General features: G+C 34.5%; 1 protein-coding gene across 1 annotated transcript; it reads right to left on the bottom strand.

The window, feature by feature from the left end:
- Positions 1 to 1037: 1037 nt before the first annotated feature.
- Positions 1038 to 3020, bottom strand: LOC132753424 (uncharacterized). The gene is made up of 3 exons (XM_060743889.1): positions 2945 to 3020; positions 2432 to 2757; positions 1038 to 1874 (listed from the first exon to the last, which is right to left on the bottom strand). Exons 1-3 carry the CDS (start codon positions 3018 to 3020, stop codon positions 1038 to 1040), a joined length of 1239 nt encoding a protein of 412 aa, XP_060599872.1.
- Between the last annotated feature and the right edge of the window lie 13232 nt (positions 3021 to 16252).

The following is a 16252-nucleotide window of genomic DNA, read 5'->3' on the forward strand; positions in this document are numbered from 1 at the left end:
TTTCCAGATTTGCACACAAACAAAACGCATACATTTACAACAAAAATAAAGCCACGGTGAAATACAATATGTCTGTATTACATGTACATGATAATAATTGTAAAGGATGAATAATAATGTCGCGGGAAACGTCAACGAAGAACGGTGGATGAAACACCGCTGTACATGAGACATGAGAAAATGTGGCGTCCAGTCGATTTTCCACAACTATGCAATTTAGATTTTACTTAAGCATACTTTTACACACAAAATTTCTGGTTTTAAATTAATCATCTTAATTGTGTATTCGTCTTAAGCCGCTGCTATGGGGCGAAAATGTTGGCTTGCAATTACCATATTGGTCCTTGAACATACTGAAACAAACCGAGCGTTCTTTAGGGATTCTGGTTTTCTTCTATTCAACGGTAAGTTTGTTTGTACAGGGCAACAATCTTTGAAAAGCGCACACTTTCAGAATTCTATATGTTGGGTAGTTTAACCATTAAATATAAAAAACAAACCAAATAATGTAATAATTGTTAGTTTAATATATTTTGACACAACGTGCGGTTGTTAAATGATGGTGCACTAGATAGGGTAAGACGATACTAAACAGCTTCTGACAAAGTGTAGTTACAAAAACAGAGAAAAACAAAATCCCTAAAGAAAGCCCAACAGGGCAAATTTGAAACTGTTGCAGTGTCGGTTTAATGAACGGTAGTGGTACATGTAGTTGCAGGCTACTGTTCATACACCCTAGCACCGACTAAAGCAGAATTCAACAATTTACATGAACTTGTAAACATTTGAAATTTTAAACATCAGGGTGTTTTTCAAAAACACTTACTTTACATAATGCATCCCAGTATAGATTATACTGTAATTGTATAACGTAAATGTAAGGGGTAACTGTTATTTTGAAGCTTGATTTTCGAAATTTATTGACCTAACCGATTCGTTTAGTTTACCTTAAAGTTTGTATAAGACAGAATCAAATAAAAGCATAACTCACGCATGGACGCAAGAACTCTATTTAATCAAAGGCCCCTCCGTGTTTTTCAAGTTGCATTATTTCTGCAGCTACAAATAACTCTCCCGGTTATTATCAAAATTATCAATGCTGTTGCAATTCCAAATACAAGGATAATAGTGATATCTTTATCCTCTGTAATAACTGATTTCCTATTGGTTTCTTGAGCCCTTTCCTTTAGTTCAATGATGTCCTCTATGCAGGCTATTTCATTTCCTTCTTCAGTAGCGTCAAAGTAGTCGCCTTCAACTCGCACACCTGTGTTTAAAATTTTTATAGCGTTTTTCCCAAGCATAACAAATTCACTTGAGTTCAGTTCCATTCTATAACAAAAATGTCCTTTTGAAAGCGTAAACCTCTTTTCATCAACGTTTAGTTCCGTAGATTTACGCGTCATTTGAAGTTTCGACTTTGTTTCCCGTTCGATCGCCCGATGAAAGCGGTCGATTTTATATACATTGTCAGATAACTCAACTTCTAAACTGATAACAGTTGAGTTGACTTCTATTTTTGCATCACCTATTTTGGTAAGCATTTTTCGAGATATTTCAATCACACTCGAATAAGTTTCTCGCTCGATTTTGAAATTAACAGAGACAACATTCATCTTCAGAACAGAGTTCGAGATTTTCCGCCATATATCTATTTGTATTAGTCTGAAATTATGATTAACCTCTTTAGCAAGTATTCTCTCAAGTTGGCTTTCGTATAGATCAAGGAGAGCTCCAGACTCGGGAATAAGGCTCCTTGGTTTAATTTCAATAATGAGATTGAAATAAACACCGTCTACGTATGAGAAAACTGGTATGCATTTTCCATTGTTAATGTAAAAATGGCGTGGGCACAGAATCTTCCTACAGATTTCCTGTAATAAAAAGGTCTTATAATTATCTAATAATTAGATCAAACGGCAGAGTCTTACATATATAATTATTTGCATGTAAGCACACATTTTCTCTGTTTCAAAATGTTGTGCTACTTATAAGAACTGTTTTGTATGTTATCAGTTAATATAATTTTGTATGTTTTGTCTGAATAAAGTCCATACCTGACAACTCATTTTAACAAATTTATAATAAAGCATATTTAATTTCATTCATATGCGGAAGAATAAAAAAAAATTATATATTTTCAGCAACCGCAAACATAAACTATATAAACGTTACATTACTATATTGACTGCAATATCTTCAAATGTGCCTTGTTGGGCTTTCTTCAGAGATTCTTATTTTCTCTATTTTACAAATATCTAGTGAAAATCGAAGTTACAAAACTGTAAAAAGATTTAATCTTTTCATGCATCTACGCAGAGAGACCGTTAATTGTGGTGTAGAATACGTTTTGGTATCTCTATCTATAAAACAAACAACATGAAACTGCAAACATTTTGGTTCAGTGAATGACAACAGTGCAACTGCTTACCAATTTTTCGTCACGAATGTAACCTACGTTACATTTGCCGACATATTGTTGAAAGATATCGACTACAGATAGTGTATCTTCTATATACGTTTGCTGATTTTTATTAAGAACATGTATTTGTAAAAAATATTCCGTGTAATCTGGATAGAATAAATAGCATTCCTCAGGTAAAGTTTCGTTATTATTGCAAAGATAACATGCAATATTTCTGTAGATAGTGAATGTTCCTTTATGCAATGATAACACTGGTAATAGATATCGTCTGCAAAGTTCCCCATAGACTTTCACTATATTAGCGTTAGTTATGACATCAGGGTCATTTGGGGCTATTTTAGGGCAGGAATTCACATCTGTTTTGAAACAGCTGTGATGTGCCACTCCCCACCCATTTTTTATGAACTGTTGTTTTAAATAAACAGTGTGCTTATTAATAAAAAACTCTTTTAACTAAGTTCAAAGTTTATCATAAAGTCAAAGAGATACATTAACTTTATAATTCACAAGTAATTTTACCGTTAGATTTATTAATTATTCCTCTATTCAAAGAAGAACATTCTAACTTGTAACCATTGTATTGATATTCCGCCATTTTGTTTGCTTACAAATATGACGTCACACATTAGTTGATTTATGACATCATCATCTTGTGAAAAACTTTTCTTTACCTGTGGGGTACAAAGTGGGGTTACATTTAATTTATTAATCTTAAAATTTCATATCTCTACACATAATAACGATATTTCATTTGTTTCATGTTTCATTAATTCCAATAATTAATAGCTTAATGTAATATGTGTTTAAATATATTGTTTTATGTTGTATTTTTATCTTTAATGTAAGTTGTGGGAGGTGTTGGATCTGTAGGAAATCCTTTAGGAGCCTTTCCTACACTTTTCTTAAAGTCTCCCACAGTGTGGGACAGTGTAGGAATCTTGACTATAAAAGAGCAGTTTTCCTGTCGGAAGTCACTCCGCTCAGATCAAAACATTAGAAGCAGAAGCTCATTCAGATATTATTAAGAAATTAATTACAAGTTACATCTTTGGTAATTTTGATAGCATATTTTCTTAAATACTTAAGCATTGTTAATAAAGATTTAAGTAATAATTTTTTGTTCTAAAAGAGTATTTGTTGCATAAAGTTAAGCATAGAAACTTCAGAGTTCTTTGAAAGTTTAAACAGTTGTTTTAAATTTATTTTGCAAAGAGCACATGAGTATAGTATATTAAAGTTGAAATTTCCATTAAAGTAATATTTTTTATTGTGAATTTTATTGTATTAAGTTGCCGACACCTCCCAACGTACGCACACAGATCTATATTCTATTTTATAAAGTTGTCGCGGTAAAGTCGATATTTGAAATATTAATTGATGCTATTTTAACAGCCGTCACTAGTAGAGTTATACATCATTTTACCGAAGTAATATAAATTCGGATAATTATATTTAGATTGTGATAATACTATATATAAGTAGCAGACTTTAATTATTTAATATAATTATACAGCATTTGTTCAAGATTAAATAATATATATAGAGTTCATTACGGTGAGTCCGTAAATAAACATCGTTAACTTGAAATTGTCTTGGTTGTTACTTGAGAAGTTTTATATTAAATACCCTTTATATATCATCCAAAAATAAAACAATAAACTGATGCGGAGTCATCCTCTGATAGCCCAATCTGAGGAATTTTTGTGATCGCTTGGTGTCCGTCCGAGTCCGTCATATAAATATATGAAATACAGAAGCTCTATACCAAGAAGAACTATTCTTCTGAGTTAGCGAATACATGCTAGTAGAATAAAAGACATACAAGAGACAGCGGTACGCAACATTTGTGGTGGCAGCGGTGGGATCCGTTTCTTTATAGCGGATCCAGAGATACGAACTTTCCTGAGAAATCATTATATAGTACCGCGGAACAATCGCCGATCATCTTTACAATAGAGAAAATTAGTCATTACAAATTATAAATTTGTATGAATTATGACGGACATTGAAGACAGTGAAACGGAAATATTTTTCAATCACAATATGAGTTCTCCAAAAGTAAATGAAAACCCACAAATCGAGTCCCATTTCGAAACAAATAGCGAGGATGGACACGATAACAGCCGTAATCCGTCCCCTATTATAAACGGTAATTATCAGCGAAACAGCATTGGTCAACGTGATTTACAAGTTGAAGATGGGATGTCGGAAACTTCAAGCATGCAAAGTGAGGAAGATCAACAGGAAAATTTTACATTAAATGAATGTATAAACGACCTCAGACTGCAACAAAAGGAAATAACTTCTGTACTTAAACAGATGATGAATTTAGTATCAAATCAAAGTACAGCTACATGTACGTCCAAGGCAGGCAATAAAACATTAAACAAGTCTTCTGAACATGATAATCATTATACACATCATGATATAGATAGTCACAGAACTATGGAAGATCATAGCTGTCAAATTTCACATACAATACAAAATAGAGATTATCAGAATGAGCTGAATAGCCGTGAATCACATAATCACGTATCAAGAACTATGGAAGGCCACAGTCGAAATAATTTTCGGACATATGAAGGGTTAGAGAATCAACATAGGGTGGTGAATGGTTACAATGACAACTGTCGTGTTGCACGTAATAATCCAACAAGAAGTCAATCTCAGACAGGTGTGCAAGGTAATACAGAAGTGTACACAAGTAATGTACGTTCAAGGTGTCCACCTAGTCGAGTGCGCCCAAACTATGAATTTCAGAACCATACAGGCAGTGATGGATATTGGAGAGGAAATTTGAACAGAAATTCAAGAACAGCTAACTTGAGTTTAACACCTTTTGATGGCAAAGATGAGTGGGACATTTGGATCAGTCGATTTGAAGCCATTGCAAAACGATATAACTGGGATACCGAAGAAAAGCTAGATCAACTTCTACCTCGCTGACAGGGTTCTGCAGGCCAATTTGTTTTTGGACAGTTGCCTCAAGATATAATTGAGAATTACCACTTGTTAATCAGGGAACTAGATAGTAGGTTCAGGGTCATACACACTTCAAGGTCATATGCTGCTAAATTCAGCAAACGACAACAATTAGAACACGAAACTCCAGAAGAGTATGCAGCAGAACTTAAGATGTTATACGACAAAGCTCATGGATACAGAGATAGAAGAACAAGACAAGAAGATCTCGTGAGAAAATTTCTAGACGGCTTACAGGATGAAGAAGTTAGGTTTGCTGTAGAGTATCAGAAGGAACCAGAGGATATAGATGAGGCCGTATTTCATGTTGCAAATTATGTTCAAACAAAAGTTTGTAGGAGACAAGAAGAAGGTGACAAACGAAACAAGAAAACAAGAAGAGCAAGCTATGATAGAGAAGATGATGGTAATGACTCAAATGAAATAAGACAACTGAAAAGAGGAAATGATAAGATGTTGGTTAGGAATACAGAAAATATGACTCGGTGCTCAAGCACAGAAACAAATGAAAATACTACAAATGAAGGAAATTTGAGTAAGGTCCTAGAACAAATTCTAACAGAAGTAACTAAGTTTAATCATACAAATAATATGAGTGCAAATAAAGATAAGACAAAAGAGAAGAAAAGCATTGTATGCTTTAACTGTGAAAAACAAGGACACATAGCTAGGGAGTGCAGAAAGAATAGACGTGGACCTGAAACAGATGGAAACCAACGGCAAAAATATTCGTATAATTATGCAACTTATCGTGAGGCAAATGTCAGCACGAATCCTTTAAACATGACAGGACCGGCTCTTGGGGCCAAAGAGCAGTCCCAGACCCAGTAAGAGGCAAACAGTCTGAGACTGATTACTGTGAAGAGCAAGAAGAACAAAAGGAAAATAGCATTACAGTAAAACAAAGACCAATAACAAGGAAACGTGAGTTATGTCCAGGTATTTATATTAAAGGAGAAGTTGAAAATATACCAGTTACGTTTACAGCAGACACAGGTGCATCAGCTACAGTACTAGCAACAAAAGTTTATAACAAACTTGAGGAAAATAAAAAACCAACACTGCGGAAATCAGCATGCTTATCAGGAGCAGGAGGCTTACCACTTAATGAATTGGGAAAAGCAGAGTTTAACTTTAAGCTAGATACGCTTGAACTTAAAGGTGAAATGATATTTGCAGATATTGAAGATGAGTATCTGGTTGGAGTCGATATATTACAGAATAGCGAGAAGGGCCCCGCAGATCTATTGTTAAGCAAAGGACTCATAGTTTTCGATAAACATAAGATACGCTGCTCTCAAATAGGTCTACCAGAAAGCATAAGGAAGGTTACAGCTGCAGATGATTTTACAATACCAGCCATGTCAGAAGCCGTTATAGATGTATTTGTCAAAAGAGATGAAAGCGACGACGATGACAAAAACGCAAATTATATTATAGAGCCTACTGAATGCTTTAAAGAAACTTATCCTTTGCAAATGGCAGCAACATTAGTAAACTTGAATTCTTCAGCTACGCAGAAGGTGAGACTCCTGAATCCCTTCTCATCAGAGTTCACAATAAAACAAGATGCAGTTATAGGAGCAGCCGAAAAGATTGTTAATATTGCTAAGGTATTAGCTACAAGTGAAGGAGTTGTTGATGATGAAAACAACTGTTGTATTAGAAAGATACAATTGAGTGAGCATAAAGAAGATGTCTCACAGATTTTTGAAACAAATATCGGGGCAAACATTGATGTACCAAAACATGTTAAAGAATTATTCGAAAGAGCTAGTAAAGGTAGGTCTGACACTGAGATAGCACTGCTCACAGTTATAGGAGTAGCCGAAAAGATTGTTGATAATGCTAAGGTATTAGCTACAAGTGAAGGAGTTGTTGATGATGAAAACAACTGTTGTATTAGAAAGATACAATTGAGTGAGCATACAGGAAGATGTCTCACAGATTTTTGAAACAAACATCGGAGCAAACATTGCTATACCAAAACATGTTAAAGAATTATTCGAAAGAGCTAGTAAAGGTAGGTCTGACACTGAGATAGCACTGCTCGCAAAACTTTTGAATAAATATGCAGATACATTTTCCAAAGATGAATGGGATATTGGCTTAACAAATCTCACTGAACATTCTGTTAACACCGGTAACGCACTGCCCATAAAACAACCTCTAAGAAGAGTACCTCTTGCATATGCTGCAGAAGACAAGAAAGCTAGACTATAGACGCCTTAATGAGTTGGTTAAACCGGATGGATTTCAATGCCTCGAATACAAGATTGTCTTGACTCCGTGTCCGGTGCTTGTTTGGTCTCAACTTTCGAATTAACAAGTGGGTATTTTCAAATACCGCTGAAAGAAGAAGATATACCGAAGAACGCATTCGCATGTAAATATGAGCATTACGAGATGACTCGCATGCCCTTCGGGTTAAATAATTCAGCAAGCACGTTCCAACGAACCATAGAATTGGCGTTACAGGGTCTGCAATTGGAAATTTGTTTGATATACATAGATGACATTATTGTATTCGGTTCAACATTTGAAGTACACATTTACAGAGTAGAACAAGTTTTGGAAAGGATAAAAATTGCAGGAGTTAAATTCAAGCAAGAAAAGTGTGAAATGCTACAACAGGAAGTTGTTTTCCTTGGACATATAATATCTAATGAGGGTGTTTGACCAAATCCTGCCAATATTTCGAAAGATAAAGCATGGCCCAGACCTAAAATAGCCATACAAATTAAAAGTTTTGTAGCATTAGGCTCTTATTTTAGAAGGTTTATAAGAAATTATGCTCAAATTACAAGGCCTTTAGTAGAAGTGACAAAAAAAGGATCAGAATTTATGTGGTCAGAGGCGTGCGATAAATCATTTAATGACATAAAAGAGGCACTTATAAGCTTATCCGAAGAATGGGGGCGGAGAATTTATTTTAGATGTCGATGGATGTGACACGGGCATAGGAGGGTCCTATTACAAATACTACACGGAAGAGAACGCGTTATTGCATATGCAAGCAGAGCATTAAACAAAGCTGAATCAAATTATTGTATCACAAAAAAGGATTTGCTGGCAGTAAGATACTTTGTTGACTACTTCGGGCAGTATTTGCCGGGAAGGAGATTTAAAGTCAGAACCGATCATCAAGCCTTGGTTTGGTTATTTAAGTTACTTGAACCACGAGGGAAAATCGCAAGGTGGATTGAGATCTTATCGCAATACGATTTTTCGATTGAATATTGGCCAGGGGCGAACCAAGGACATTGCGATGCTCTTTCGAGATGCGAAAAGCCGAAAGATTGCGACTGCCCTTTTGTTGATATATGCGAATCTCTGAAGTGCGGACCATGCAAAAAGTGCATGAAAAGAGCCGAGTCCATGGAACTGAGGTGGGAAATTGAAAATGGGCCTGAGCAGAAAGAAAGGGCACTAACCGCTAGTCTCGAGTGTAACAACAAGGCAAAAGGAACTGATTCTCTTAATCCAGAATGTTGTCCAGTAAAAATGACCAATGTCTCTGATGAGGAGATGTCATCAACAAGCAGTGATGTTGTCGTTGATAAAACCATTATCGGAAATGATGACCATATGCGAGCAGCACAATTGCAAGACGTTGATATAAACCTAATCTTAAAGGCTAAAGAAGAAAATTTAAAGCCATCAAGCAAACAAATGGTTGGTAAAAGTGCAATATCAAGACATAATTGGATTCTTTGTTAATACACAATGGCGTTCTCGTGAAAAGCTTTAAGAAAAAGGACGGAATATGGGAATTTAAACAATTTATTATTCCTACGTGTATGAAAAAAGACGTGCTTTATCAGATGCACGACTGCCAATTATCTGGTCATATGGGAGTTAAGAAAACGAAAGAGAAATTGGCACAAAGGTTTTATTGGTTCAATATGAAAGAAGATGTAAAAATTAAAAATGTATGTTAAGCAATGCGACATTTGTGCGAGTAACAAGAGGCCAATTAAAATACCAAAAGCTCCACTTGGATCGCTTAAGGATGGTGAACCTTGGGACGTGTTGGCGACATATTATGTAGGACCGCTTCCACTTTCGCCAAGAGGAAACAGATATATATTGGTGTTAACCGATCATTTTACTAAGTTTGTAGGGGTAATTGCTGTCCCTGATCAGTCAGCAGAAGTTTGCGCTTCAAAAATTTTAAATGAATTTGTTGCGCGATGGGGGTGTCCTCTCATCATACATAGCGATCAAGGCAGAAATTACGAGAGTAAGGTCTTCAAAGAACTATGTCAAATGCTGGAGATAAAGAAAACACGTACAAGTGCAAGGAATCCAAAATGCAATGGCGTTTGTGAAAAAATTAATGCAACTATAATAAAAATGATTAAAGCTTACCTCTGTAATGAACAAGAAAATTGGGATTTAAATTTAGGTTGTATTGCTGGTGCATACACGGCAACTCCCAACGAAACAACTAAACTTAGTCCCAACCTACTTACAATGGGAAGAGAAATAATACTACCAGCAGAGTTGGTATATGGGAGTTTGACCACAAAAGGTCACCTCATATGGTGATTACATAGATAATCTTCGCAAAAAGATGCAATATGCACACGAAATTGCGAAGAAACATATAGAAAAAATCCGCTGATAAACGTAAGGATATCTATTATGCGAAGTTGATGGTAAATGCTTACTCTGAAGGTAATTTTATATGGTGTTTACTGGAAAACAGAAAAGTCGGTGTAAGTCACAAATTAGAGCCGATGTATGATGGTCCTTTTATGGTGAAGAAGAAAATGTCTGATATCAATTTTGTTATTCAAATGGATAAACATGGTAAGGAAAAGGTGGTTCACCATAACAAGCTCAAACCATATGGAGGAAACAACGCTCCAAGATGGATAGCTAAAGCTCGTAAAAAAGGTATCAGATGATCAGAATGCCTAGAAGAAAAGTTTGATTGATATATTGCTTGAACATATTGTTATAAATGTATTATTGTTTCTTCATATGATTAAACTGAGAAAAGATACTTCAATCTTGTTTTTCTATCAAGATTCTCCCAACTTTTCGTTGTTTGGGTCAAGCGTTTAATTTCTACTACGTAAAAAGATTTTGATAAAGGCGCCGCGTAAACTAGATAAACACAGAATCCCAAAAGAAAGCCCAACGTCTAAAGAAAGCGTAAACCCTCTATCTTCCCAAGCAAATGTCGAATTAGAAGTCATTTTGAGATGTCAATTATGCAAAGTTCATATACTGTCATTGATTCGCAATACGATAGAAAACAACATAACACGCGAAAGAGGTGTCGGTGACTTTAATGGCAACGTATTATCAATGTTTGCTTATCATTGCCATTATTTTTGCAGTATCATGGAGAAAGCAAGTCCCAGAGGTAGAGCATATAGATGCAGACATTGCAAGAAGAAAGGAAAGACAGAGATCAACACCAAGCAGCGTCTGGAAGACTATGTTTATAAATATGATGTCTCTTATGATGAGCCGCCGCACTGGTGTAGGCTTTGTCTGTTCAGAAGTCGAACTCGGGATGGTTTGCTGGCACACGTCGATAATTATGCTAGGCATTGGAATGTTATGATAGAGAAGGGCGTAAAGCATTCCAGAACGTTCCTTGTATCATCTATGAACTCCTACATTGTCTCGGAGAAAGACATAGAAATGTTGTCTAAGGACGAAAGCATGAACTGGTGGGTGAAGAAGGAGTTCCCTAGGGATAGAGCTAATATATTATAAATAGCAATGCAAGAGGCAGATATAGTCGCTTCACCAGAAATTCAAATGTTCGAGAATGAGACAGAGAGAGCAGTGGAGGGCTTGTTGGGAGAAGTATCCGTGGTAAATGATGATAATGATACGTGGATAGAGACAGGAGCGCTTGATTTAACGGTAAGCAGGAAGATGGAGGAGAAGAAAGATAAGGTGGTAGAGGCAGTCATAGGAGTTGGAACAAGCGAAGAGCAGGCATTACATCTGAGGATAGTTAGAAGGAGAGATTTAGAAGTAGTTTAAAAAGTTGAGAATACAGCAGATGATAGTAATAGAAATGAGATGATTGATAAAAAAGTAGTACCTGGTGATTCAGACATTCATTAAAACAAAACAGATTGGTAAGCTCATCATCATCTAGCTCATCATCTAGTGATGAGTCATCATCAAGTGAAGTGTGACATGGTAAAGAGAACAGGGAATATTATTGGTAGTCAAATTATATACAACGCTGAAATGATAAATAAATTACAAAGTACAGTTGATGAACTTTGAAAAAAAAATGCCGAACTAAAGAAAGAGAAAGATAGTAGAGATGGAAAGGAGGTAAAGAGTGATGTAGGAGAAAAAAGTGATAGAGAATTTAAAAAGACTAAAGAAGGAAATGGCGGAAAAAAAATGATAAAAGGAGTCAGGAGAGAGGTAGGTGTAGTATCGAAAGAACCAAGTAATATTAAGGATAAGAGAAACGAGGAAAAGGAAAACAGAGGGGAGAATAGAGAAGTCTGTAGCCGCCAACACTTTAACATAAAGGGTCACCACAACAACTCGAGATAAAACGGTGGTTGGAATAGGCGCAGAGATTGGATGCCGTAAAATAAGAAATATTGACAAACTTTGAACAAGGGGATACTTAAACGTGTTATTTTTATTCCTGATGTATTGACTTGAGGCAGTTGGAACTTTGCCTCTCTGAGGCGGGGGTAATGTGATGTGCCACTTCCCACCCATTTTATGAACTGTTGTTTTAAATAAACAGCGTGCCTATTAATAAAAATTCTTTTAGTTAAATTCAAAGTTTATCATAAAGTCAAAGAGATACATTAACTTTATAATTCACAAGTAATTTTACCGTAAGATTTATTCATTATTTCTCTATTCAAAGAAGAACATTCTAACTTGTAACCATTGTATTAATATTCCGCCATTTTGTTTGCTTACAAATATGACGTCACACATTAGTTGATTTATGACATCATCATCTTGTGCAAAACTTTTCTTTACCTGTGGGGTAAAAAGTGGGGTTACATTAAATTTATTAATCTTAAAATTTCATATCTCCACACATAATAACGGTATTTCACTTGTTTCATGTTTTTATTAATTCCAATAATTATTAACTGAATGTAATATGTGTTCAAATATGTTGTTCTATGTTGTATTTCTATCTTTAATGTTAGTTGTGGGAGGTCTTGGATCTGTAGGAAATCCTTTAGGAGCCTTTCCTACACTTTTCTCAAAGTTTCCCACAGTGTGGGACAGTGTAGGAATCTTGACTATAAAAGCGCAGTTTTCCTGTCGGAAGTCACTCCGCTCAGATCAAAACATTCGTAGCAGAAGCTCATTCAGATATTATTAACATATTATTTACAAGTTACATCTTCGGTAATTTTGATAGCTTACTTTCTTAAATACTTAAGCATTATTAATAAAGATTTAAGAAATAATTTTTGTTCTAAAAGAGTATTTGTTGCATAAAGTTAAGCATAGAAACTTCAGAGTTCTTTGAAAGTTTAAACAGTTGTTATAAATTTATTTTGCAAAGAGGATACGAGTTTAGTATATTAAAGATGAAATTTCCATTAAAGTAATATTTTTATTGTATTAAGTTGCCGACACCTCACAACGTACGCACACATCTATACAGATCTATATTTATAAAGCTGTTTCGGTAAAGTCGATATTTGACATACTAATTGATATTTTATTTTAACAGCCGTCACTGGAGTGGTAGATATATACATCATTTTACCGAAGTAATATAAATTCGGATATATATATTTATTACCCTTCCTGATTTTTTCCGCCTTTTTGATTGGATATTGATCACCCGAAAAAAATTGATATAACCGAGCCAGACGGGTAATATACACACTAAATTTCCCCGTTTGGTACCCAACGTTGTAAACAATATGCGCTGAGGTGATGCTCGAACGGTTCGATTTTACGCGGTGAAAATTCCGATTTAAAAGCACTTTTTAACTGTCAAATGATAAATATTTACCAAAGTAGAGTAATGATACATATAACCATCAGTATCGAAAACAAATATGACCTTGTGAAAGCTTGATATTAATTACAAAACAAAGTGCGTTCAACAGACTACTCCTTTTCTCTTGTTTACTTTCGTAAGGTACGGGAAAAATACGTCATGTATTTGTGTGACGTCATGTTGTGACGAAGAGGTATCCTAAATGGAATCTTTTTCGACGTTTCATTTGAAACAGCAATGATTTTTTTTAAAAATCGTCTAAACTCGGCAGGGGAAGGGTAATAAAATTATTATTTTGGTTTTGGAGTGATATATGTGGATATATTACCTGACAAAATAAAATATCACCCTCGCCTAACGGCTCGGGTGATATAAAATCTTAACAGGTAATATATCCACATATATGACTCCAAAACCAAAATAACATATAATAGATTGTTCTTAATACTATATAAGTAGCAGACTTTGTTTAATATAATTATACAACATTTGTTCAAGATCAAAAAATATATAATTCATTACGGTGAATACATTAAGTTGGACCACTCACAACCGTCAGTAGCATCTAATACACACGAGATTCGAGTTTCAAACATTTACACGGTCTTTCAGTCGCTTTCTACGCCATTTTGCATCTTGTGTGAAACGTTCCGGTTTTCGTTGCTATTGGCCAATCAGAAGACTCGTTACAAAATATCGAACAGCTGATTGACAATGGCGTAGAAAGTAATCTAAAGACCGTGGAAAGGTTTGAAATTCGAATTTTGCGTGTATCAGATGCTACTGACGGTTGTGAGTGGTCCAACTTAATGTATTTAGTAATATTATTCAGTAAATTCAAGTAATTTTGACCCGTAGTCAGCTGACATACATGTATTAGTCTATGTTTACGTACCGAATTGTTGTGCCGCAATTATGTCTACCAAGGATTTTTAGCACGAAGTCGCTCGTTTCCTGATAGATATTTCATGAACGGGAAGGGCTAGAGACTTGGGGTTGGTCTCATTTTGAAGCTTTATATAAACGTGAAATAGTGATAAAAGTTTTTTTTTTAATTGTCTGGCCAATTGTTTTTCACAACGGCCGGGGAAATGAATCCCTTGCTCGTAGGCTCGAATCTGGAGTTTCCGGCCTTCTCTTAACTTATAGTATATTTTTAAAGGGGGTCATTATATACATTTTTTTTGTTTTTTTTTTGACACTTTTAAGATGAACACAGGTTTTTTTTTATCAATCTGGTCATATTTTTTCTTCCCAGGTCCGATACTTTTGCCTGTGATTAAAATATCAGAAATTAGCCATCTTTGAATCTCATTATTAAATATTTTGATGCAAAACAGTACTAGTTCAATGTTAAACCATTTCCAGAGACAGAAGTTAGTAACGTTTTGAAGTTTATGAGAAATAAAAATCGAATATTCACCCCGTTTTTTATGTCTTTTTTTTTTCAAGTTATATTACTTTGTAAAATAAGTTTAGCACAAAAATTGGTCAAACAATTATGCTGTTTAAGTGCTCCACTTTTTAACAAATTGAAATTAACAATTAAATAAATGCTTTATCCTCCAGTATTATGCCACTTGAAAAATTTTGGACGCCATTTTGTATTTTTTCAGTATGGAAACCGGTTTTGTTTATGAAATAAACGCAAGATAGATGTCGTCATTTGCAGGGATCGTTTTATCTTTTGCAACAAAACTGTAATTATTACCTTCCTCTATGTATTGACTAATAACTGCTTTGAATTATAGCACATTTCTGTGATTTTACTGCACATAAATAATCACTTCATTTATTTTGTTTACGTTGTTGGTTCCCCTTTATGCATTCGGCCAAAAATTACCGGGAACAAATTAATCCGCAACAAAAGTTTTTACAGAAAAGATCGTGACTTTTTAAAATATTAAATATTAGTTTTAACATATTAACGTTAATTGATTGAAATGCTACATGTTGCAATAAAAAAGTTTACCTTTCGGTTTACTTTGAAAGGAACTTATTTTTATATTTTCTGGCAATAGAGGTTATTTATTTTCCGGAAATCAAGTACAGAATTGGTACCCGTTCTCCATTTGATAAAGATAGGATAAAAACGGTAGCAGTAATGGCGGCTAGAATGATGGCAGAGAATTTTGTTTTGTATTGAATTTTACATAAAGGTATGGATATTTACTCATGATCACGTACATTTTTAGTATTTTTTGATAACTGACATGAATATTTATAATATGATCATGTACGATTGGGGTCACTATGAGATATTACTGTGCAAATCGTGTATTTACCGATTTGCATTCTAGCAGTCGATAACATTTTTGTCAACAATTGACGAAAGGTTTGTTTACATTTTTTTTTTTAAATCTTTAATTTCAGCATTATATTGTATGTTTTGAACTTCATTACATAGGGAATCAATATATATAGATTTGTAAATAGTATATAAATAAAAGTTAAAAAAACTTAAATAGTTGTTTTTGTTTTTGAAACACATGGCTTACTTTTGCAAATTAGTGAAGTATGGTGTAAAAGAAGGTGCAAATTTGACATTTATTATTATAAGTTTTGGATTATTTTAGTCAGTGTTTTCATATATTAATATATAGATTGGATTTATTGTGAAGTGTTTGCAATGGGTAATAAGAGATTAAAAAGCAAGAAAAGATACAGTAGATTTGGTGTAGCAGGGGGAAAATTTGGATTGATGGGAAGGAGGGAAAGAACGTTTTGCTAAGAAAAAAGTTAGAGGAAAGTATAAAAACTATTTAAAGAACCAGACAACCTTTGCTTATGTGTGTTAAGAAAAAAGAATGACCTTAAATTAACATTATCCCGACTAAGTATCCAGAAAGCAAGAAGGTATATTA

The sequence above is a fragment of the Ruditapes philippinarum genome, unplaced genomic scaffold, assembly GCF_026571515.1.
Source record: "Ruditapes philippinarum isolate M1 unplaced genomic scaffold, ASM2657151v2 ctg3_1_1_1_1, whole genome shotgun sequence".
Lineage (NCBI taxonomy): Eukaryota > Metazoa > Mollusca > Bivalvia > Venerida > Veneridae > Ruditapes > Ruditapes philippinarum.